The 26,554-nt window shown below is 47.4% G+C and overlaps 1 protein-coding gene across 3 annotated transcripts in view; it reads right to left on the bottom strand.

Moving 5' to 3' along the window:
- l(2)37Cb (DEAH-box helicase 16 lethal (2) 37Cb) overlaps nt 1-26,554 on the bottom strand; it is a 551,956-nt gene that overhangs the window by 30,479 nt on the left and 494,923 nt on the right. For all 3 annotated transcript variants that reach the window (XM_077650750.1, XM_077650749.1, XM_077650751.1), the window contains 3 exons: nt 22,625-22,766; nt 8,396-8,464; nt 5,194-5,325 (listed from right to left, as the gene is read on the bottom strand). In XM_077650750.1, the coding sequence (XP_077506876.1) occupies nt 5,194-5,325; nt 8,396-8,464; nt 22,625-22,766 (343 nt within the window). The remainder of the gene's footprint in view (nt 1-5,193; nt 5,326-8,395; nt 8,465-22,624; nt 22,767-26,554) is intronic.

The raw sequence follows: 26,554 nt of genomic DNA, 5'->3' as shown, positions 1-26,554 counted from the left end.
AGTGTCTGGAGGTGATGCTGCAGTACAGCCCCAGTCCCAAAATCCTAGCTTACCCTTCGCGCACACGAAAATTTGCTCGCTATTCATGTCGATGGAGTCCCTGTGAGAGCCCTGATCGATACGGGCGCGCACGTGTCCGTCATGAGTTCAACCCTTCGACGCTGCCTCAGAAAAGTACTGACCCCTGCACCCACAGCCGTTCTCCGCGTTGCCGACGGCGGAACGCCTCCTGTGGTTGGACTATGCACAGCCCGTGTGACCATTTCCGGCCGCCATACATCCGTTCTATTCTCTGTTCTGGACCAGTGCCCTCATGACGTCGTTCTTGGCCTCGACTTCCTGTCTGAGCATTCAGCCCTCATCAACTACGCCACCAGCGTTGTCCAGCTTGACCTTCCCCTTTCTGCTGAGTCACCGTCCCCAGTTGTACCTCGTCTTTGTGCTGTCGACTTTGTGCGTCTAACGCCTAAAGCCGCCACTTACATTTCTTTCTCATCTGTTCCTCCTGTCCCTGATGGTCCCTACATAGTCACTCCGGACCTTGACGTCGCCCTCTCGCGAAGTATTGCACTTGCGCACACTGTCTGTACAATGTCGCCCAACCGAGCGTACCTTCCGGTTCTGAACTTTGGCTCGTCTATCCAACCGCTCCCGCAAGGCATCTCACTCGCCACGCTCTGCCCGGCTGCCGAATGTGTCATATCAGTCGTGGACACCTCCTTACCTTCTACTCATCAAAGCCTGTTGCCTGCAGCCACATCAACCGAGGAACTAACGGACGACTACGCCGACATGATCTTTTCTGACCTACCGCCGATGCAAGCTCACGATCTTAGGTGCCTTTTATCATCTTTTCGCGACATCTTCGACTTTGATGCCCGTGTTTTGGCTCGTATCTCTGTAGTGACGCATCGCATAAACACTGGTGATGCCGCTCCTATCCACAGACGTCTGTACCGCGTGTCCAGCGCTGAACGCACCGTCATCAATCAAGAGGTGGACAAGATGCTCGCAAAAGACATCATCGAGCCCTCGTCAAGCCCTTGGGCTTCACCAGTTGTCCTGGTTAAAAAGAAGGACGGCAGCTGGCGCTTCTGTGTTGATTACCGGCACCTAAACCGCATCACAAAAAAGGACATATAGCCTCTCCCGAGGATCAATGATGCATTAGATTGCCTCCACGGCCCCAAATATTTCTCTTCAATTGATCTTCGATCGGGGTACTGGCAAATTGCCGTTGATGAAAAGGACCGCGAAAAGACCACCTTGGTGACGCCTGATGGCTTATACCAATTTAAAGTCATGCCATTCGGACTCTGTAACGCGCCGGCTACCTTTGAACGAATGATGGACTCCTTTCTTCGCGGCTTTAAGTGGTCGACCTGCCTCTGCTACCTTGACGATGTCATGATTTTCTCGCCTACTTTTGCCACGCACCTCGAACGCCTCTCCAGTATTCTGACAGTGTTCCGTAACGCCGGACTCCAGCTGAACTCATCGAAATGCAAATTCGGTCGCCGCCAACTCACTATTCTCGGACACCTGGTTGATGCTTCTGGTGTCCGCCCAGATCCAGTCAAAATTCAAGCCGTCAAGGACTTTCCTCTTCCTAGGTCGTCGCAAGATGTGCGCAGCTTTGTCGGCTTGTGCTCGTATTATTCGCCGTTTTATCAAAGATTTCGCCGGCATCGCTCGCCCCCTCACCGACCTTCTTAAGAACGACACCCCCTTTAACTGGGGCCCTGCTCAAGAGGACTCATTTTCCTCCCTTGTTCAATTGCTAACCTCTCCGCCCATCTTAGCCCATTTTGACCCGTCGTCTCCCACAGAGGTTCGCACTGACGCCTCCGGATATGGGGTCGGTGCCATGCTAGCCCAACGTCAACAGGGACAAGATCGCGTCATTGCTTATGCCAGCCGCCTACTTTCCGCCACAGAGCAAAATTACTCTATTACTGAGTGCGAGTGTCTCGCCCTTGTCTGGGCTGTAGCTAAATTCCGCCCATACCTGTTCGGCCGCTCATTCGCTGTTGTCACTGATCACCACGCTCTCCGTTGGCTGTCTTCACTAAAAGATCCCACCGGTCGCTTTGGTCGCTGGGCTTTGCACCTCCAAGAATATTCATACTCTGTAGTGTACAAGTCCGGTCGTCGCCACCAGGACACTGACTGTTTATCCCGGTACCCTGTGGAGCCACCTGACCTAGAAGACGCTGAGACCCTGCCCTGCCTCTTAGCTATTACTGCTCTCACCGATATCGCCAATGAACAGCGCCACGACTCATCTTTATGCCCTATCTTTGATGGCCTCCGCTCTGCAAACCGATCTCCGTCTCTGCAACTTTATGTGCTCCAGAATGGCATTTTATATCGCCGCAATCTACTCTCCGATGGTCCTCCATTGCTGCTTGTCATACCCCAACATCTACGCTCTTCTGTAATTGAAGAACTGCACGATCTGCTGACAGCTGGCCACCTTGGTGTGTCCCGCACCTACGCTCGAGTGCAGCACCGCTTCTTTTGGCCTGGCCTGTATCGTTCCGTCAAGCGTTACGTTGCCGCTTGCGACCTGTGTCAACGTTGGAAAAGGCCCTCCACTTTGCCTGCCTGTCTCCTACAACCCATCGACGTACCTCCGGAACCTTTTCACCGTGTTGGCCTCGACCTTCTTGGCCCTTTTCCCACGTCCCTCTCCGGCAGCAAGTGGATCGCTGTCGCAACTGATTATACGACTCGGTACGCCATCACGCGTGCTTTGCCTACCAGCTGCGCTACCGATGTCGCCGATTTTCTTCTCCAAAACGTCATTCTTCACCATGGTGCCCCTCGTCAACTGCTCACCGACCGTGGTCGTTATTTTCTGTCCCGAGTGATTAATGACATCCTTCGTTTATGTGCCACGCAGCACCAACTCGTGACAGCTTACCATCCACAAACCAACGGGCTTACGGAACGGTTCAACCGCACGCTCACAGGCATGTTAGCAATGTACGTCTCGCCAGACCACCGAGATTGGGACGCTGCCTTGCCTTATGTGACTTTTGCGTATAACTCTTCACGGCATGACACAACCGGCTATTCCCCTTTCTACCTTTTGTTTGGTCGGCACCCCATTTTGCCTTTGGAGACACTCATGCCGTCTTCTTCAGTCACCACCACTACTTACGCTCAGGACGCCATTGCCCAGGCCTCTCTGGCGCGCCAATAGCCCGCAGTCGGCTCCGTGCCTCACAAGCTTCCCAGAAGTCCGCCTACGACCGCCATCACCGGGCGGTCAAAAATGACCCCGGATCACTCGTCCTTCTCTGGACACTGTCACGCAGCGTCGCTCTCTCCGAGAAGCTCCTTTCTCACTATCCGGGCCCTTACCGTGTGGTGCGCCGTGTCGCCGACGTTAACTATGAAACTGCACCCCTTGCGTGCTCGCTATCATCCTCCGGCCCCTCCACCGACGTCGTCCATGTCTGCCGCCTAAAACCTTATCATGACGTTCATACATCGCCACTCTAACGCCGAGACGGCGTCTCATCAGCGGGGATCCTGAAGCGGGAAGACGACGACGAGACTGAGCGAGTGAACGGGTGGACGAAGACGAAGACGAAGTTCTGACTGTGTTCTGAGTGCCGCTCGTAGCTGTTCCTTCGCTGGTGTACATAGTTGTAAATATATTATTTCCCGCAACAATATCGCTATTTAGCAGTCACGTTGTGGCCAGAAAGCAGTGTTTAATCTAGACCAGAATGGACTGAAGCGTGAAGAAAAATCTGTTTGCTGCAAATTTCCTCCTTAAAATACAGCCAATATACTTCATATCAGCTCAGTGTACAAGCACTGCTTTCATTCAGCTTTAATACGCTACGTTGGTTGCATGAACAAAACAACGAATAGAAATGCATTGACGACACGGTGTTGTGGCATCAACAGAATACGTCGTTGAGGAACAGATGGCTCATTGGGCTGAAACTCGTTACCAACCTGCAGAATGCTTTTTGAACTGTTTACGTGTTGGCAAAAACAACATGTTTGCTGTTTGGAATGTTTGCACATTGTAGAATAACAGAATACGCTCATTTTTGACGCATATCTTACGCTGCAAACCACTGCGATTGCACGCGCCACGCACAGCGATCACCAGCACGGCTGGTCTCGAGGGGAGCGCGCGCTTTTCGTGGCCCCCTCGAGACCGGCCGTGTCACCGGCTCGCCACTTCAGGAAGAGGCCGCGTGGCGCCGCCACCTTCACTGGAACGACCGAATAGTATGTGGGAAAGCCCACTTGCCGGATTTTGCACAAGGTCTAAGCCCAGGAACGTCCAAACATGATCAGTCCACGTGATAAATGACAGAGAAGAAAGCAAAGAGAATGCTTCATACCATTTTCCGGACTCTTTACTTGATGTTGTGATAAAGTATGCAGATATTGTGGTCTTTCCCGTGGTCCGATCAAAGAAAGCCGGTGCAGTATTTGATCACTGCCTAATATTCGGATATTCTCGAATCGATAATGAACTTAATAACAAACATACCTGATTCTTGTTCAAAATTTTTATTATTTGCATACACCTACTTAGCAAAATACCTTTTCAAGAAAATGGTGCGTGTCCACCCTAACCTGGTTTCACTACTTGAACAAACCTCTATCTCGCGACATGACAAAACTGTCAATGCAATGACAATGAGCAGAAATGCAGCGAGTGTGCATGACACCAGACGCTTCCAGATGAGGAATGAGAGAAGAAAGTGTGCCTCAGGGCATACTCAGATATGGCGCAATATAATGCAATGTGTTCAGAAACTTTCACAGATGAGAAGCCAGCAGAGAAGCAAAGCTTGTTGGCCTACTGGGTGCCGTGGTGACTATGGCCACAAAAAAGCAAGCGCACACAGAGCAGGACACTAGTTCATCAGGTGTGAAGGTGATGTGCAATCGCTATTGCGCATGTACACCCTTTGTCAGAAGTTTAGAGCCCAAGAAGGTCTGCTTCTGAGCCACATCGTGTGGCTCGTAATGCATCCCCAGCTTTGCAAATCTCCGGAAGAAAAGATCATTTCCGGTCCTGCCCTCTCCAATGTGTAGGACTTCTGTGAATGCTAAAGCAGCCCCGCTACATGGCTTAGAAGCAAGCACCTTGGGCTCTAAACTTCTGACATTGCTTGTACATGCCTGGGCCACCTTTTCACTAGAAACCCTCACCATGAGCATTTCTTGGCAGGCTTCAATCTCCTCCTGTCCGGTGAGAAAAACCAGGATGTCACCCAATGGTTGGGTGATGTGGATCTGCAGCACTGTCACCACACATGCATCCAGGTAGTCTGCCTCAGGGGCCTGTTAGCAAACAAAAGGGGGGGGACACTGCTCAGCGTACATCCTTGTTAAAATAAATCTGCCAATGGCGTCCTTTGCATCAAGGCTTTCATTCTGCTCCACACTCCTTGACGTGACAAAAAAACAGCAGAAAATGGGTGTGCATGACAGCAGGCTACCACAACACCCCCTTGACACAGCACTAGGCCCTGGCCAAAAATTGACACCATGTGTGTAGAAAAAAAAAATGGTTTTGGAGCAGCACTCTGGTATGTCCCAAAGCGCAATGCCATGTTGTGGTGTTTAGCCCCTCCCCGCAGCTGCACATAGGGGGAGGGCTCCATCAAAAAGGCCATTGAGCAAGCTAGAGCTGCTTAAAAGAGGATAACCACCAGATTTGTTGGTTTAAACGATTCATCAATGTGACAGCAAAATTCAATTACAAATTATTTACTAGTGCCTTAATCATCATTACACAGAAAGAACACAAAATGACTTTAATTAAGAGGGTTACTGCAAACAGAAAGGCTGAATTTGACAAGTGTGTCCTTACAGATTAACAATTTTTCATGACATTTTTCCTCAAGTGTAACAGAAGGCACAAAGTGTAATAATAACACTTCAGCCTAGCATTCATGTTTTAATTGATGTTGCTAAACCCTTCCATTTTTTCAAATGGGTTCCGAGACAAATGGGTAGAACATAAAGCTAAGTGATATTTTTATACTTTGCCCTTTTTGTAAAATTACCAGCATGTTAAAATGGGCTTCCTTGTCTTTGTGAACACACTGATACAATGCTACAAATATGGTCATATAGACCATATTTGTATGATCATATTTGTATCATTTGTATTTGGTCATATTTGTTGAACACAAACCTAAAAATGTTTGGCACAGATTCAGAAAGCAGGACGCGGGTTGCAATGTGCAGGTAATGTTGGTGACATTGCAAACACTGTGTTGCCCATAGGAACTGCATGGAGTGAGGTCATAAAAATGACAAGCTCCAAAATTGAGTAGTGTAAAAACGAAATTCCACACGCCCACCAAACTTAGTGAAAAGGGAGAACCTGCAAGAAGTTTCATTAAAATACATACACCTCAAAAAGACGCTGAAGTTGCCCCCTTTCAGGGTGAATGATTGCAATGGCGCAAGGGCAGCTTTGGCAAAGGAGGAGCCATGAACCAGAGAAGCAGAGTACCAGGGGAAACCAATGACGACCTCACATCACTTTTGTAATTGCCTAATTAATACAGAAACAGTCATCATTGGTTTTGCGACTTGGAGCTGATACTGTTAAATGATTTCTGTCCATCACCAGTATTCTGTGTATAAATAGCAAGAATAGCTTCACTGCCACTTGAGGGCAGGAAAAACAATATCATAATTCAAAACAGGGCACTCAGCAGACCTTTGCCTTGGCATAGGTTAACATCTTGAAGCGACACATGGGGGCTCTGGATTCATGCGCTCACAGACCTCCACTGAAATTCCACAGCCAGGATTCCATCCTGCAACCTCTGGATCCTGACAGACTGAAAAGAAAAAGGACGGCTACCACCTCCTTTCATCACAACTTCAGGCCTTTCTTGGTCATATCTGTCAAAAATATAAAGCACTGGAATGAATAATACAGTTAAACAAGGATTTAATGTACATCGATATAGAGAATTCCTCTATATTACGAAGTTTCTCAATTCCCCAACGCAGCCCCTATTGAAGCGTGTGTATTCGAGACCTCCATGTAACGAAGGTGCTGCGGCGGTTGACCTTGATGTAACGAACTGGCTATGCCATCTATCTCTTAGCTAGTGCTGAGTTACTCGAAATTTGGCTGAACAATGGAAAAGTTTCGTGATGATGAAGCACGAACTGACATGAGAGGGGCACCGATCGCAACGAGCGACCGCAGCTGACACAGTGCTCCGTACTCCAGCGCTGTTGGCGCATCTCTGGCACTTTCTCTTTTGGAACGTCATACCACATGGCATTACACTAGTTAATGCTCACAAGCAGCGAAAAATAATAGGGCATAGCAAAAAAAAAAAAAGAAACGACACGCAGTGTGCGGCCATCACTGCCACATGGTTGCTCGCGTTGGGAGCGGGACGATAGAGAGCGCCGGCGATGCAAGGTGAGGTATTCCGTTTCCTGGGGCAACAGCGAGGGGAAGACTGAGAGAGTGAACATGCAGAAAGAAGCATGTGCCTCCGTGGTCGGTCTACGGTGGCGGCGCAGCCGAGCACATTCTCCTCTAATGCGGCCCGGGTGCCCCCGCCTCCCCCACCCTCCCCACCCCACTCGTAGCCGCGTTGTGCGAGCCCCGGGGGAGTTGGCGGCGGCTGCTGCCGCAGTCGCACTATCATTGCGATCGCGAAACGTTTCTCCGCGTTTATTACTCCGAGTAACGCTGTATGTACACATTTTAAACGTGATTTCACGTGCATTTATTTCGTAATTTGGTTTCTGTTACGCGGTGTCCTTTCAGGTCTGCTCGCAAAAACTGGATGTAATAAAAAATCACTTACTTTTTCAATTTCGCTATAACCAGGTTTAACTGTACAGCATATGCACATTAAACCGCGCCCTCTTCTGGAACAGTTTTGCACTATAACGTGCAAAAAAAAGAAAATAGCACTCTGCTGTTTTTTTCCAGTGGCTTCTTGGAATAAACCTTCTGTTCTCAGTTAGCGCTCGTCCTGTGTGCTCCTTTTCCCTGCCCTGTTGTGCTGTGTTATGCCTTCTTGTAATATACTATAAGGTATGCTTGAATAAAACCAAAATTCAGAAAGGCACACTCTGAAGATCCGTACCCTTTCCCAGACCAAAACCAAACGCATCAGCAACATCATGCTGCCAATTTACCATTTACTCTAATAATATACATGTCATAACATTCATGTCCTCCTGCCAACATACCAAGATGCAACCAGCCCTGTAAAGACATGTTGCACAAGTGCAAGCTATGCACTTTTCTTGCCATCGTTTCAATTTCGTCGAAAAACAATTTTGTGCTCATCGGTTATTCGGGAACACTTGCTTCTGCACCATCACCAAACCCGCACAAGAGACACCACAGCACACATACCTTGGTGTAATAGATGTCCACAGGGAACCTCCTTCCAGGAATCTTGAAGATGGGTGCATCATCAAAAAACTGCACACGAGAAAGACAAAATAAATGCTCCAAGAACATGCTCATCTCACTTCACTGGACAGAGTTCCTTAAATCCGTTTTTTTTAGTTCTCGGTGAAGGTGCCCATAAACTAAAACTGGGGTTCAAAGTGAATACCTAGAAATATGATTACACTTATCTCAAGCTGAATGTTTTGTCCCCAAACATGGCTATGAAAAGGTGCAGATGTAATACATGAGAACTCCTTTGCAGGTGTACCATAACTACGCTCAGTCAATTTGGCAAAGGCACTACTGAAGCTGTGCAACACATTCGCTTCTCTTTGTCACAGTCCCATCCCACACTGAAAAAAGGCATGGCCAAATATCCTTTCCTGGTGGAGTGAATAGAACTGAACAACCCCAATGCCTCGCTGTCCTGCCCATCTGCATCCATGGGTGAGCTGCTGGACAATTTCAATTTTCTCTTCGTGAAGAAGGCAGCCCCACATGATGCGGACAAAGAATTTGATGGTCTGGAGGAAGCTGAGCTAAAAGCAGCTGAAAGCTATAACTAAGGCCCCCTGTGGTGGAAAATTTTAAATTCCACAAAGTGAGAACAAAGAATCTGCAATATTCCGCAGGAAACTTCTTCACCCAGAAGTGTCTGCACGCTTCGCCTCAATGAGCCAAGGCCGTTGATAAGTTGGCTTTTCCTCGCCGCTCACGAGGCCAGTGGGTGAGCTTGCTGTGGGCACCTCAAGAGGGCATTTTGGTGGGCCACACTTCATCTCACTATTTGTTTGCAGCACTGTGAAAGGCAGAGCTTTCTCATCCAATCAGGGCCAAGGAAGACAACAAATCGTCCCTCAAATTTCCTTCCTTCTGGCGGGAGTTGGAAATGCTGCAGTAGCCCTTTTGTTCTTTCTGGGAGGCTGAAGTAACTCATGGTACTTTCATCATCATCAGCCTGACTACGTCCACTGCAGTTCGAAGGCCTCTCCCACGTCTCTCCAATCAACCCTGTCCTTTGCCAGCTGTGGCCACCATATCCACACAAACCTTTTAATCACATTCGCCCATTTAACTTTCTGCCACCCCCTGCTATGCTTGCCTTCGCTTGGAATCCACTCCGTTACCCATAAGGTCCATTGGTTATCTTGCCTTTGCATTACATGCCCTACCAAAGCCCATTTCTTTCTCTCGATTTCAACTAGAAAGTAATTCACTCGCGTCTGTTCCCTGACCCACTCAGCGTGCTTCCAAATACGCTGTTACATCTATAATTTTCCTTTCCATACCTCGTTGTGTTGTCCTCAATTTAAGTTGAGTAAGATACAGCTGTTCAGTTGAATGGCTTTCCGCCAAGCCTGTGCAACTGCACGGCTCTTAGCCTAAGGTGGACAGGAGGTTCCTGCCTCGCTGCCATTTTCGCCGTCAGTCCGTGAGATTTTCACAAACGAACTTTACAAAAGTAACTGCCATTTACTCAGTATAAACATTTGACTGCATAGCATGGAACCCTGTCTACGCTTTGCCACCGTAATACACATACCATCAGTGCGGGCTCTCTCCACATGCTGTTGCAAGTCAGCGGTCAGCAACAGTAAGGTGGCTGTTCCTGTATATCGGGAGCATATCGTACAGGGACACTAGTCAGCGAAGATGGTATTCTGGTAAGTGCGATGTGCAGTATATGCGGAAGTTTCCATATTTGCACGTGTGCATTATATCACAAAGATATCTGCATCACAATTAAACGTGACCATCGAAACATGATCAACATTAGGCCTAATCAGCCACCTAGTCAGAACCACGTCGATGAAAGGTAGATTCTAAAGACACGCAAGCCTGATGATGTCGATCAGCCTAAGTCTTGATGCGTGTGCTGCTCATGTTTTGTAAGTGAAAGAGAAGCGGCGGCTCGAAAAGTCATGTCAAAACTTCGATAGACGGAAGACTGTTCGCACATGCACATGGCAAAAAAAGTACATCACGGAAGTCCGCATTGCGATGCTTGTTTTTGTCCATTTACTGCAAACGTCAGGACATAAGGAAAGAATGGCGCGTGACAGTCATGTCTGTTATAAGTAGGCTCTAACCTTTTGAAATGGCGGCGGCAGCTAAAGTTATGTCTGCCTGGATAGCCGACGCATGGCACCACCCAATTTGAAAGCTGCAAGTTTGGAGTAGTTTGGCACTATTTTCCCGATTTTATCAGGACAGCGCAGCTTATCTGGTTTTGCACAGTGTGGCGCACTTGGTGCAATGGTGGTGTAACTGGTCATGATGAAGCTTAGAGTTGGACAAAATCTTGTCTGGTTGGGGACATCATCATCATCACCATCATCATCAGCCTTACTACACCCACTGCAGGGCAAAGGCCTCTCCCATGTCTCTCCAATTAACCCTATCCTTTGCCAGCTGCATCCACCCTTTGCCTGCAAACTTCTTAATCTCATCCGCCCACCTAACCTTCTGCCGCCCCCTGCTACGCTTACTTTCTCTTGGAACCCACTCCGTTACCCTTAAAGACCAGCGGTTATCTTGCCTTCGCATTACATGCCCTGCCCAAGCCCATTTCTTTCTCTTGATTTCGACTAGGATGTCATTAACCCGTGTTTGTTCCCTCACCCACTCTGCCCGCTTCCGATCTCTTAACGTTACACCTATCATTTTTCTTTCCATGGCTCGCTGCGTTGTACTTAACTTAAGCTGAACTCTTTTCGTTAGCCTCCACGTTTCTGCCCCGTAGGTGAGTACCGGCAGGATACAGCTCTTGTACACATAATAGAAAAACTTCAAAGATGGACGCCTGCCAAATGGGGGAAAACAAACAAACAAAAATGACGTTCTGTACTGAAGTATTTGTTTTTTTTTCCTTTGATCGGCATACATTTTTTTAAGTTCTAATTTAACCGGTCGTGAATGATTGATCTCGGATGACTTGTAAGTCCAAGTGAACCCAAATTAGTGTGAGTTCTAGTAATCCCGAGCCTCTGTGAGTGTGAGTTTGAGTGAGCCCGTAGGCTGGCTAAACCTTTGTGAGTGAGCCTGAGTTCGTGATTTTGCCAAGGTATGGTTCAGGGTGGCTGTTGAGAAATGCTTGCCGCAAGAGCTGATTCAACAAAAAACCGAAGCAACTAAGACCAAGCTGAACCCATTTTCTGAGTTATATTGAACTTTCTGAAAAAAAAAAAAGCTCGCAGCAAAGAAAAAACAGAAGAAATCGTTGGAGATGTATCCAAATGAACTAAGGAAATCAAGGTAAAGACTTTAGAACTGCCACAGCCCTGAAGCACACTATCAGCGGCTTTCTTGAGTACCATACCTGTAATAGATAAAAAAGTTTGATAGTTCTGTTACTCTCAAGATTACACGTTATAAAACAATGTCGGCCTAAGAGAAAAAGAAGCAATTGAAACACAGCAGCCGATGCTTCAAATGCTGCAAAACTTTGTGCTATGAGATGTTGCAATGGCAGGATTCTTCACTGCACTGCAGCTATCTGAGTGATGCAGATAATGCTGTTCAGATGAAAGGTCTCAACATCAAGAAGACTATCAAGTGTGATTTCAAACACTGACAGCACTGTCTTCCTGCAAATAGCCAAAGTCTGGGCTGAGCCTTGATTACTTCATGTTACCTCATGGTGGCAGCACTGTGGCTGTCCACCTTTGAAGACCCCTCAGCTCCTCAGCTTGGTGTAGAGGTGGAGCATCCACCTCGCAAGCAAGAGGACCGGGTTTCCAATCCCGGTACCATGCAATTCTCCACCCGAATGAAGTGTCGATAAAATTGCATAACCAGGTGTGGCTTCATCTCGATGACCAGATCCGACAACATACTCCCTCACCAGAACAGAAATTGGCCAGCCTGGTGTAGTGACTGGCCACAACCTCCTATATGAATACACCAACCAACCCTCAGCCCTCAGTCACCAGTGACTGCAGACAAACTGACCAAGGCGGCAGTCAAACCTATGACACAGTGAAGGGTGCTAAGAATCTCTGGCTCCGGACAGGCCACCATTCGATGCTGAACCTGGCAACATTTTAACGCCACAACCTTATCCAATGAGGCTTGTTTAGCAGTGCTGTTCGAGGAACTAGCGGGTATAAAATGGGATATCATAGGGCTTAGTGAGGTTAGGAGGACCGACGAGCAGTATATAGTGCTAAAGTGTGGGCACGTACTATAAATGATTAGTGGACAGATGAGAACTAGGTGTGGGATTCCTCATCAGTAAGGATATAGCTTGCAACGTTGAGGAATTCATTACTATTAATAACAAAATGGCAGTTATCGTAATTGAGCTTCATAAGAGGTACAAACTGAAGGTGTTACAGGCCTACGCGCCTGCATCCAGCCATGATGACTGGATCGTCGATAACTTCGATGACAACGTAGAATTGGCAACGAGCAAAGTAAAAACACAGTACAGGCTAGAGATCAGGCAGTAGGTGGCAATGGCATAGGCTCTAGAAATAGCAGGGGGGTTATTATAGTACAGTTTGCAGAGAGGAATAATTTAGGAATTATGATTACCTTCCCCGCAAACAAAAGAACAGGAAGTGGATGTGGAAGAGCCCCAATAGTAAGCCTAAAAATTAAAAAGACCTTATGCTGTGCGCTTACTCTGGCATCGTGCAGAATGTGGAGGTCCTCGAATAGGTGCGCTGTAGTGACCACAAGATGGTAATGTCTCGAATTAGACCACCTGAAGAGGGAACGAAAGGAACCAGTGAGGTGGAAGCCCACCAAAAAGTTAGCGGGAAAGCAGAGGAATTCTGGACCTTGCTGCAGAACAGATAATTGCCTTTAACCTAGCACAACGACCTTAATGTTCAAGCAATGAGTGACAATATCAGCACTTTCATTACGGAGTGCGCAGTAGAAGTAGGCAGTAGGACGGTTAGACAAGGTATCGGCAAGCTCTCTCAGGAGACAAAAGATCTTATTAGAAAATGCCAAAGTATAAAAGCCTCTAACCCACAGACAGGAGGATAAAACTGGCACAGCTATGAAAGCTAATCAGTAAGCACAAGGTAACCAACATAAGAAAGTGTAATATAGAGAAAATAGAGCATACTCTGAAGAACAGAGGTAGCCTAAATGTGGTGAAGAGGAAACTAGGCATAGGAAAAAATCAGGTGTATGCATTAAGAGACAAAGAGGGCAATGTCATTAGCACTATCAATACGATAATTAAAGTAGCCAAAGAGTTCTACACAAATCTATACAGTAGCTGATAAAATCAGGACGTTAATGAGAGAGGCAGTAGCGCACAACAATGGGACACCCCACCTAGTAACGAAAGAGGAAGTGAAGAAAGTGTTAGGCGCATTGTAAAGGGGGAAAGTAGCTGGTGAGGATCAGGTAGCAGCAGGTATGTTGAAGGATGGTGGGGAGATTGTGCTAGAAAAACTAGCCACCCTGTATATGCAATGCCTGATGACCTCGTGTGTACCAGAAACTTAAAAGAATGCTAACATTACCTTAATTCTTAAGAAAGGAGGCGTCACGAATTTGAAAAATAGACCGATCAGCTTACTATCTGTTGTCTACAAGGTATTTACTAAGGTAATCACTAATAGAGTCAGGACAACCTTAGACTTTAATCAACCAAATGATCAGGCAGGCGTTCCTAAAGGCTACTCGACAATAGACTATTCACTCTATCAGTCAGGTGATCGAGAAATGCACAGAATATAACGAATCTCTATATATACAGCCTTTTTAGACTACAAGAAAGCATTTGACTCAGATTAAACCCCAGCAGTCATGCAGGCATTACAGAGTTAGGGTGTAGATGAGCCTGATGTGAAAGTACTGGAAAATACAATGGCTGCATAGCCACCACAGTCTTCCATAAAGTCAGCAATAAAATAAGGAAGGGTGTCAGGCAGGGACACATGATCTCGCCAATATTATTCACCGTCTGTTTACAGGAGGTATTCAGACGCTCGCACTGGGAACAGTTGGGGATGGAGAATACCTTAGTAATCTGCGATTTGCTGGTGATACTGCCTTGGTAAGTTTCTCAGCGGATGAACTGCAATGCATGACCAATGACTTAGATGGGCAGAGCAGAACGGTGGGTTTAAAAATTAATAAGCAGAATACTAAAGTAATGTTCAACAGTCTCAGAAGGGCACAGCAGTTTACAACTGATAGCAAGGCACAGGAAGTGAACGCAGATCCGGATCACGAGAGTGAAATAACTAGAAGAATAGGGTGCAGCGCATTTGGCAGGGTCTCTCAGGTCATTAATGGCAGCAGTTTACGAATAATCCTCAAGAGAAAAGTATATAACAGCTGTATCTCACCAATACTCACCTATGGAGCAGAAACGTGGAGGCTAACGGAAGGGGTTCAACTTAAATTGAGGACAATGCAGCGAGCTATGGAAAGGAAAAAGATAGGTGTAACGTTAAGGGATGATAAGAGGGCAGAGTGGGTCAGGGCACAAACGCAGGTTAGTGACAACCCAATGACAGCACACTGTCAATGCAAAGGAGGCAAGAAATGTGAGAAGCAAAGTTTCCCATGTTCCTTACCACCGGACATATTGTGGATTGTGGGGATCCTTTTCTGTTTACACTCAGCTAGTCCTGGTCACACCAATGTGGCTACAGGAGGCCACCAATTTGGGGCAGGTGACATCACACGTCGGCTTACCTCACCCACGCACCTGCCCCTGTGCCCCTTTGTCCCGCATGTGGACAAGTTCCCTCACCCTTCAAAGGGGGAGAAAGCACAGTGCACCATAGTGTCTGCGTACACGTCTCTTTTCTCCTGCCAGCTGCGACCAAGTAAGTTGCAGGCTCAAACAGCTTCCAAGCAGTCTGTCATCGGTTCGTCTCGCCAGCCGCCCTTGTATTGTATAAAGCGTAAATAGTGCTTAATAAACCCGCGTTGCTCACCATCACTGTCTGGAGCCTCCTCTGCGCCGTGCAAGTCAGTCTTCGAACCTGTTGCGGTGTCCTCCGTACACCACATGTGGGGAACCTATGCTTACCCTTATGCCTAGCTAGCTGGGTGAAGGCCTTGCGTAGACCAAAGACCCCACATAACATAAAGAGTTCAGTCTTGAGACAGACGCTATTACTTGTAGTTGCAAACCGCTGATTACAAGTGATTGGGACTACTAATTATATCTGAATTAACTGGGTTTTCAAATTACACGTGTAGAGGCAAAAAATTTTATTGGTGCTTTATTAGACAACTTTGAATACAGTAGAACCTTGATTATACAAATTTCACGGGACCGCGCAAAACCGTCACATAATCGAAAAAATCTCACACAAATGATATATTTCCGTAATGAATGCGTCTGCTACTTTGGCTTTCAAAAATTAATTACAGTTCTTTTCCCTGTGTGTTATAAAAAGGCCCGTTTTTCTGCTGTGAGAATTAGTTCTGAGACCGCGTGCAGGCAGACTTTTTGGCGTCAAAGAGGCAGCTTTAAACGCCTTTGTCAGCGATGCGCACGGGAAAATGGGCTAGACGAGCAGCCTTGCACCTAGGGCTGCGGGTCGCACATGCAGAGGCCGAGCCGTCAGCAGAACCGTCATTACAAGCCGTCCTGTGCTCAATTGCATCGTTGCACGCATGTCTCCATCTTGAATCTGACCTGGAACCAACTTGGTTGACGCCACGTTGCCAACGAAGAGCTCTGCCAGCGTCTGTCATTCTGGACGGTTTCCGTTTGCATATTTGCGGGCGGTTCCGGGCGCACATATTTTTCCATTGTATAATTGAGGGTTTTAATGCATCATCCCACTAAACCCACACAACTTCGTTGTAAAATGCAGGTCGTCGCATGAATTGCATGACTGTGCATAATCGAGATTTCAATTAATCAGAGATGCTGGTAACCTTACCTCCTAACCATGGCACGCCACAAAGAAACGGAGCAGGCCAGTGTTGTGCACACTGACATTGCTAGGGATGAGAGGTGCTTCGATGCCAGTACCTCCACTAGATGCTGCCTTGACAACAGCCAGGCTGGAAAGGAATGTGCATACCGCTGCCTCTAGTCTGGCCATACCTTTGCGAGGCACCCCCTGCTGCATTGTAGTGAAGCACGTCTTCTCTACAGATGGTCTGCGAACTGTATCATGGACTGATTTTTGTGCTGGGAGTACTGGGGCTTAGGCACTTCGCATATCAAGCATTGGCATCGTTCGGCGGCTCCGAAGAGCTGTCGCTTCACTGCGTTTGCAGCCAAATTAGCATTGAGCATTCCCACATACCGCCCAAGATCTTCGAATTAATTGGGCTGGTGAAGGCTGCTGTTCTGATTTTCCGGTAAAATTTACATTCACAAATCAAGGGACCGCAGAAATTCTTCGAATTAACCGAATTGAAATTATCGAGGGTTTACTGTAAATTGCACATTTAATTTTAGTAACACTGTTTGTCGGCACCCCTACTGAAATCAGTAGGGGCATGCGAATATTCAAAATTTCGAATATGAATCGAATATTTGCTTCACATTCAATTTGAGAAATTGATATTTGAGAATTTCTGAATATCCACACATTGCAAAACCACAGTATCTGTGCAAATTACCTGCAGATGGAATTTAACAAGGACAAAAGCATCCTCTCTGCTTTCTTCTTTGTCGTTTATCGTGTTCACCAATCCCATTTGGACGCTGCTAGGCTTCCAACTCGTGCGACTGCTAGGCTTCCAACTCGTGCGAAATTCTGCAAGTGGGCTTTCCCACAAAACCCGACCGCGGTGGCTGCGTTTTTATGGAGTTAAAATAAGGCGCCCGTGTGCTGTGTGATGTCAGTGCACGTTAAAGATCCCCAGGTGGTCGAAATTATTCCGGAGCCCTCCACTACGGCACCTCTTTCTTCCTTTCTTCTTTCACTCCCTCCCTTATCCCTTCCCTTACAGCCCCCTTCAGGTGTCCAACGATATATGAGACAGATACTGCGCCATTTCATTTCCCTAAAAACCAATTATTATTATTTCCCACATATTGCACGGGATGAGAAAAGATGGCTGACCATCTGCTTCGAACAATCGTAATGCAAAAGCAAGTTTTTTTTTTTGTTTGATCCTTCCATAACGTGTTACTAACCTATATTAATGACACTCGTCCTGTCCCTTTCTGAACTCTTCTAGCACGGGCTCTGACATCTCGTTTTGGTGAACTACGACATGATGTGGAAAAGAAAGCCCACTAGTGAATTGAACTCCTTAGGGGTGGAGGAGTTGAAGTGCAGGGCAAGCGACTGTAAAAATCCCGCCTATTACACAGTTGCATTGCAACCTGTGCACCTCTAGCATACGTGTAACAGTGGGCATAATGACGTAGAAATGTCCTTCTCGTTAGTCCTTCTCCCTTCAATTTTGCTTCTACTGTCTGAATCAAGCTCTTGGAAAGATGTGGGAGGTCCTCTGTGATGACTTTAATAACCCCTGACCATGCCAAGCATCCTCTCTCCAAGAGCCCCTGCTTATAGCTTCAAGCCCCACCCTACAGCCCTTCTCACGACCCTTGGCAGCTGTGGGGCCAGCTCAACTGTTTCCTGTACTACAAGCACAGCCCTGTGGCCAATATGGCCTTCTTGTTGAAAAGGTCTGTACTGCAATGGCACTCCATTCTGCACCCCTAAGAAGTGAGGCCTTGACAGAAATGTGAATGCAGTTCCATTGCATTTCTCGGTAATGGACTGTAAAACATTTATTTCGTCAGAAAACACAAATGCAGATGATCAGAGCTAAGTGGTTATCAGCCCACAGCTGACTGTGACCTGAGTAGCCCATTCAATGGCCTAGGTTTTGTGGGAAGCCTGCTAGATTCCCGCCGTGGCGTCTGCGCGGCATCCCGCGTCGCCCTCTTTCCCTTTCTCCCACCTCGGGCGGCGGAGAGACGGCTGGTGGCTAATCGCTGTCATTCGGCCGCAGCTCCGCCCCCGGCTTCTCAAGGGCCTTTGCCATTGGTGACTTTTGGCGGAAATTCGGGACCCGTTTGGGGTGGTCGCACGGTGCGCGACCGTCCGAGCGGGGCCCAGAGAGAGAGATTCCTCCGAGACAGCGTAAGGTGCGTACGTTACTGTTCGTCCGGGCCGGCCTCTGCCGTTCGGACCAGTTCATACTCGAGCTCGCCAGCGTGGGTCCTCGATCCGCCGCGGCTCGAGCCTGTCCAGGGGTCCAACGACATCTGACAGGCGCACCTTGCGTTGACTGCCCACTCTCTCTCGCAAACGGCCCAACGGCCGACACGAGAGAGATCACAGCACTGCCGCGGGGACAATCTGCTGCAGCGGCGTGCTAGCGGCGCGCATTTCTCTTGTTGCCCCGAACGCGCACCGGAGCCTTGCTCTGAGCGCGCCCCGGGACGGGGTGACTGTTGAGTGTGTGTATGTACCGCTGGAGGACGGCGTCAATAAACGTCTCCTTTGTGAACTTGGAGGCCTGTTTCTTGCGGCGAGCCGCTCTCCTCTCTGCAGAGGTTGAACGTCGCCGCAGCGGTGCCCCAGGGTGCGTGTGGTGACGGCTGATCGGGGCCCTTGGCTCGCGCGAAGCTCGAACCCGCGGTGGGTAGTGGCCTGTGCCTACTGAGAAACCCACAGTTTGAACGCCTAGGTCGGAGCTGACCAACACGGCCTCCCATTGCTCGAGAGTAGGAACTTCTATTAGAGATTCCGGTGGCGGCTCCTCATTACAATTCTGCAATATGTGATCATAAGTGGCTATTTCGCCACATAGTGTACATTCCGGCTTATAATCACCAGGGGCCAGATTACGCAACTGTCAATTAGGAAAATTGTCAAAAACTTGTCAAAAAGGTGTCAATAAGCCTCGTTCCTAATGGTCGGTCGTGGCCGGCGGCCATTATGCTTTCTTGCACCATGGGTGGCTGCAGATTACGTCACGGATGTGGCAGAAGTGGTGACATTGCATACCTAATTATGCAGCCGCTATTTGACAGATTTTGTCACAGTTTTGAGGCCGTCAATTTGACCGTTGCGTTTTTGACAGAAAATGGCGGCGGTGTATGCAGCGATACAACTGAGGTGGCAGCGCTGGCGCGAGCAACGGCGAAGGAGTGCGCACGAAGACGCGTTTGACTTGCCGGATGAGCTGTTTCAACACCTTTTTCGACTGGAGAGGAAGACTGTGGAGTGGCTATGCGATGAAGTTGCCGATGAACTGGGAGGTGCAAGTGCGAGCACGTTGCCGGTGCGACGGCAGGCGCTATGTGCACTGCGGTTCTTTGCTACCGGCGACTTTCAAGCTGCCGTTGGTAATGAAGCGTACGTCTGTATCGCACAACCAACAGTGAGCAAATGCGTTCCAGAAGAGGGCAAATACGGGCTGGTTGGTACATGTTTTACGAATTGGAAAAACAGCGCAATCAAAGACGAGACACAAGAGAAGCACAAAACACCAGCGCTGACTAACAACCAAATGGTTTATTGCTACAGGTGAGGCAGCATATAAATGAAATGGCACGAGTAACAACACAAAATAAGCATGAGAGAAAGATACCGCACAACCACACAACTTGACTAAAAAAGGGGGACGTCACTGATTAAGATACGCAAGTTCCTTTGATAGTAGATTTATCGATGGGCTGCTGATACAGGTGTTACGGAGCTTTCTGATATGGAAAGCCTCCGAAATGAGCCTTGTGGTCTCATCTTTATAACGGGCGATGATAGTGGTCCTATTGAGGTGCACTTTGCAATCATCACACTCAGCACAGTGCACAGCAAGATGGTTTCTGCGAGACTTGTTCTCTATATCTTTTGCATGTTCACGCAGTCTATCATTGATGCATCGTCCCGTCTCACCGATGTAGAAACTGCAACAAGAGGTCGGGATCTTGTAAACGACACCAACACGACACTGAACGAACTTCCGCTTATGCTTCTTCTGGCAGCCTTTTCTGCCAATTTCTGACAATTTCTAACAACCATATTTGTTGGGCATACTCGCCGCGGTCCAGGAAGAGCCTTCTCCCTTTCCGGTCAGCTCACTCGAAGATTGTTAAGCGCGGTATCGCTAAGGCATGCCTAAGAGCCGCACTGCAAAGATCATGTCTGCATCAGACAAAAGGCAGTTTCCACGCACAGGTGAACAGGCTATCTGCAGCAGGATACCCCACGAAGATGGTGTCAAATGTTGCTGAGTCCCTGCTTGCAGAATTTAGTCTGCGAAAGATCAAGGGCACCGATGCGGGTCTGGCAGAAAGAAAAAGAACAGTGTGCATCCCATATGTGCACAAAGTTTCGCACAATCTAAAGAAGATAGTGAGCAAAGGAGGCATTAGGCTGGTTTTTTCAGCCAGGAATAAACTTAGCGGATTGTGCAAGCGAGTTAATGAGGATAGAAGCAGAAAAGGCTGCCAGAAGAAGCATAAGCGGAAGTTCGTTCAGTGTCGTGTTGGTGTCGTTTACAAGATCCCGACCTCTTGTGGCAGTTTCTACATCGGTGAGACGGGACGATGCATCAATGATAGACTGCGTGAACATGCAAAAGATATAGAGAACAAGTCTCGCAGAAACCATCTTGCTGTGCACTGTGCTGAGTGTGATGATTGCAAAGCGCACCTCAATAGGACCACTATCATCGCCCGTTATAAAGATGAGACCACAAGGCTCATTTCGGAGGCTTTCCATATCAGAAAGCTCGGTAACACCTGTATCAGCAGCCCATCGATAAATCTACTATCAAAGGAACTTGCGTATCTTAATCAGTGACGTCCCCCTTTTTTAGTCAAGTTGTGTGGTTGTGCGGTATCTTTCTCTCATGCTTATTTTGTGTTGTTACTCGTGCCATTTCATTTATATGCTGCCTCACCTGTAGCAATAAATCATTTGGCTGTTAGTCAGCGCTGGTGTTTTGTGCTTCTCTTGTGTCTCGTCTTTGATTGCGCTGTTTTTCCAATTTGTAAAATTTGTAAAATTAGTGCGCAGAAGGGGTGGGTTCCGTCGTAACCTCTGTGACACACAGCTACATATAAATAAGACATGCTTATGCTGGCAAAGCACTTTATTTTTCCCAGCAAATGGCGCTTCGTGGTCGTCTTCTGTTTCCCAAGGGGAAAGAAACAAAGAACTCGTCACATCCTGCACCACTTTACCTTTTGGCATTTTTGTCATTGATCGAAAGAGCCGAAAAACAGACTTCAACAAGTTGTCTTCGTCGATTTCGTTCCGTGCGCTCTTTGCAAGTTCGCTCGGCAGGCACATAGCTTTCACTGGATTCGTTCACATTTTTCTGCGCACTTAGGTCAACCGCACAGTAGCTTGATATCTGGCGCCGCATAAAAAAACACAACAACACGGCGTGGAATCGGTTGCTTTTGTGCAAAACGGCTTGACGTTGTACCGCTGTCAGTGCAGCCCCACGGGACTGAAAGTTACCCACCAGCAAATTTAATAGCACAATATCAAACGCTTTTTGTTTTGCTTAAAATTTTCTAACATTAAATGCAATGTTTTGGCAAAATAAAATATTAGTTATTTTGATCGCTGCATATTTTTTAAGTCTTTTTACAAAAATTTAGCAGAAGGCCCCTCGCCGTGCAAATCAGTGCTCTCAGGGCGTCGTCTTGCTGTAATTGGCTGATTCCTCGTTGCATCAAGCGGTGACGTCTCTTCGTTTCGTCATTTTGACGTCACTGTCAATAACTTGTGACGAAATTTGTGACAGTTGCGTAATCCAGCCCCAGGACAGAATTTTGACAGTAAGGAGTCATGAAGGATCGTGTCTGGAGAGTTGCCTCCACGTGGTCTCCTGCTCCTTATTTAAGGTTTTGTCTAGAGAGGGGAAGATCCTTCTTTCCAGTTTAAAAATATTAGTAATGTCATGATATGATGCTAGGCTGTCCTTCGAGAAACTCAGTAACTACCGAGTCCCCTGCTCGGCTGACGAATACTCAGGCTTTGATGTGCGCCGCTTCGTTACCAGGGTTCCCCGAGTGAGCCGGGACCCAGTTTTTTGTTTGACCCAATATATTCATTGCTGGCTGAGAAATCCTACCCCTCGCATAATTGTGTATGGTGAATTTAGAATCGCTCAGTACAGTATCAGCATTGGTGTTAATGATGGTATGGTATCCGATCTTGTACATTACATCCCTCTAGCCGAGGAGAGCAGCCCTCAGCAGGCCCGCTCTTTCCTTCTCACTTCTTCAGAGGCTTCGGCCAAGAAGGCTGACAGAAAACTCACCTCCGAGAACTTTTCAGCATCCAGGGTGGCCGAAGAGATGAGCAGCTTGAGGTCTGCTCGGAATCGTGAAATGTCCTTGACCAGACCAAACAGGATGTCTGTGTGGAGTGTGCGCTCGTGTGCCTCGTCCACTATGATCACACTGCAGAAAGCACACAGCCATCCCCCCCCCCCGTGAGCAGCGCTGGCCACAGCGCCATCTCAAGAGACTGGAGTCCAGCCCAGAAATAACGGCGGGAATATTAGCAACAAAGATAAATTCTTTCTAAAAAAATCCATCGCCTTGATCAAGTAGAAAATACTTGCGCTGGCAGCACCACAAAGTAAAAGCACTTCAATAGGAGCAAGACAGCAAGTGCACAAGTGAAACCAGGGTCACCCCAGACACCGCGGCCTCTTCCTGGTGCATTAGTAATCACTAATAGCTCAAGCTCAAAAATATCCCCCCGGTGACCCCTTTCGTCACTGCGATGTCTATGCTAACACTGTAGACTCTTGCAATGCTCCACCCAGTATATTTTCTTTCTTTGCTGGAACCTGTGAGCTGGCTACCAATTGAGTCATGTGCCTCAGTATGCTTGCATGGCCTCTGCCACTCTCGTGATCTTGCCCTCTGGCCGAGTCAAATTAGTGGTCAGGGTGAAGGACCTATTTGGTTTCTTCAAGAGGTACAGACATCATTCTGGTTACTTTTGAGCGGATGGCTGCATTTTTAATGTTTCCTGAGTGGCTGCTGGGCTGCACTCAGCGAGTTCCTGGCTACGAGCTGACGGACATGATGTCAAGCCTACCCTCAGCAGCACCGTAGGCAAGCTGGCTGGCAGTGCGCAGCTGAGGATTCCTAGTCTCGTGCCGTGTTTACAAGCATTCATGCTGAACATTGCATCAATGCGCGGTGACTCTCAAAGTGCGGCATCCTGCATGGAAACCAGATGTCAATGTGGTTTCTGTGGACCAGGCGAAGCATTGCCTGCCCAGAAGGTGACAGCGCTTGTTCCGCTAACAGGCGTGACATGGCGCTACCAATACCACCTCTGCGAAATTCTGTTCTTCTCGTTTGGCGTCAGCTGAGATCGCGGGCTGCTGTGCACGGGGGCCACGGAAATGAGGAAGCCGAACAAAAGAGACAGTACGACAAAGCAAAAGCACATCAAACGTGTCCACTTTCAATGCGGTCTGTGCTTGCGATATCTTACGTAGAGTAAGGGGTGACGTCACATCTCGTATTGGGTGAGCTTTCACAGGCAGCAGCTAGGTGCGGCGGTTAGAAAATTATTAATTAAAATAATTACTTTCCACTCATTTCTGCTTCAAATGAGTTTCAATTGGGCCAGAAAGCTCAGCAGCAAATTCTGTATCTTCTTTCTTTGTCTTCGTAAAGTTTGCACACAAAAAACATTATGACCATCATGCCCTGCCACAGGTGAGGAAGTATTTCAGGGCCCTGCAACACTGAAAAAGGCTGTGCAGAAAAAAATGAGCACTTTTCATGGTTATATATTATTTTATAGCTAACCAAGGATTCAGTACTGGCACTAAATAAGGCATGTCTATAATATCTCAGAAGTAATATATAAATAAGTACACATTGCTCTTTTTATTACAATCTTTAAAGCACAAAATTAGGCTGTAAAAGTAACTCAGGGGTTCAGTCTTGTAAGGATTCTTTTGCTGCTGCATTACAGTTACACCTTGTTATAGCGAATAGGCAAAAAATCACAAAACAATTTGATACAGCTGAAATTTGTAAAATAAAATTTCCCCATGGACACATGCAAGAGCAGCGCAAATTTAGTTGGAAAAGGGACGTCAACTCAGGTGACCATTACTAGCTTTAGCACCGTTTTGAAGACCACGAAAAAATTGAGCATCGGTTAAGTTGGCTTATCTGTACAGCACCACAAGCACAAAGTGGCCGCACGCCAGCTAGGGTGGCTTCCTCACATTACAGTGGTGTCCCGTGACAGCCATGACAACCTTGCTGCAAGTCTAGAACCATCCATGCCATTGCTTCCGGGGTGCTGTCGAAGGGTGGGAGAAGTGCAAACGCGAGTTGACCGCACCACCACGAGTGATTTGTGTAGTCTGGCAAAGCTTACTGCCTGGCACTGGGAAGTTGGATATAGCCAACCGTGTTCAATACATATACAGCAAGAATTGCATGTGTTTGTTAAAGATATTTTGGACGGGTTTGATACATGAGGTCCTACTTTGCTGAGCAGTTGAATTAAACTGTCTGTTGGCCACCAGATGTGACGTCACAGGCAGCAGCTGCCAATGGCAGAGGGGCAAAAGGATGCATCAAGAAATGAATGTTTGTTTTATGGGGTTTAATGTCCCAAAGCGACTCTGAACACTGCGGCGGAGTGCTCCGGATGATTGTGAGCACCTGGGGTTCTTTAACATGCACAGGTATCACACAGTACACGGGCCTCTAGAATTTCGCCTCCATCGAAATGCAACCCTTTTGGGTCAGCAGCTGAGCACCAAACCACTGAGCCACTGCAGCGGCTGGCATCAGGAAATGAACTGTGACAAAATACTGCGAGAATGCTTTTGCAGGAACGAACTTGACAGGACAGAGCACTATCCTGTCCTGTCAAGTTTGTTCACCACAAGAAAGACACGACAGGAAGGGACGAACTTGACAGGACAGGGCAGAAACAAACTTCACAGGACAGAGCGCTATCCTGTCCTGTCAAGTTTGTTCCTTCCTGCCGTGTCTTTCTGCACTAAAAAGGAATTCCAAAATGCTGGCCCTGTGGCCTTCACGCAAGCATCAGCAGGCTGAGCTCCACAACTGATGAGAGTAACAAAAATCCTTTAACCGCTCTGGCACCTCAGCAAAAGTTTTGGCCAGAGGTGACCCAGTGTGGTGTGCTGCTGCTTTCAGACATGCACGGCAGCAAAGCACCACTTGGTACCGAGGTGCTGGAAGTGGTAAGGGAATACGTCTACTTAGCGCTCGTAGTGACAGCTGATCCGGATCATAAGAGGGAAATAGCTAGAAGAATAATAATTTGGTGGAGCGCATACCGGATGTATGCATTGAGACAAAGAGGGCAATGTCATTAGCAATATAGATAAGATAGTTAAAGTAGCTGAAGAGTTCTACACAAATCTATACAGTAGCCAATGTAAACAGGACATTAACGAGAGAAGCAGTAGTGCACAGCAATGGGACATCCCACCAGTAACGAAAGACGGAGTAAAGAAAGCCTTAGGAGCAATGCAAATGAAGAAAGCAGCTGGTGAGGATCAGGCAACAGCAGATCTGTTGATTATGTAACTTATTTTACTTGGTTCTGAGTGTACAATTTTTACTTCTTGCTGTGTTCTGTAAAATATAAGTGTACATACTGTTAGAATAGAATTTCGCCATTGCTAGATGCCATGAAAAGGGGGGCTTGAGCACAATGAAGTGAACTTGCTTCACTTTTTGTTTGAGCCCCCTCCACTGTTTTTGACAGAAATAAGCTAAATTTGAATTTGCTGTTGTTGTTGTTGTATGGGGCTTAACTTCCGAAGTGGCTCAGGCTATGACGGATGCCATAGTTGAGGGCTATGGATAATTTCGACCACCTGGGGTTCTTTAATGCGCACTGAAATCGCACAGTGCTCTGACCTCTAGCATTTCGCCTCCATCGAAATGGGACCGCTGTAGCCGGGATCGAACCCGAGTCTTTTGGGTCAGCAGCCGGGCACCACAGCCACTGAGTCACCGTGGTGGCCAATTCTAGTACAATATGAAAGTAAAAAAACATAGTACAGCTAAAGCATTTTTATTTCTTTTATAGCAAAGCATATGCACAAGGTCCTGAGATTAATCATCTCACGCGAAAGTAAATAGTAGTGTTTTCACAGTGCTCATAAATTCAGTGGCCTGATCCTTGCTTCCCAGGGAAAGCCTTAAGCTCGGAGTGTTAGAAA

This window comes from Amblyomma americanum, chromosome 1 (genome assembly GCF_052857255.1).
Source record: "Amblyomma americanum isolate KBUSLIRL-KWMA chromosome 1, ASM5285725v1, whole genome shotgun sequence".
NCBI classification, from domain to species: domain Eukaryota; kingdom Metazoa; phylum Arthropoda; class Arachnida; order Ixodida; family Ixodidae; genus Amblyomma; species Amblyomma americanum.
The sequence above is the reverse complement of the archived record's forward strand: the minus strand, read 5'-3'. Positions and strand labels throughout refer to the sequence as shown.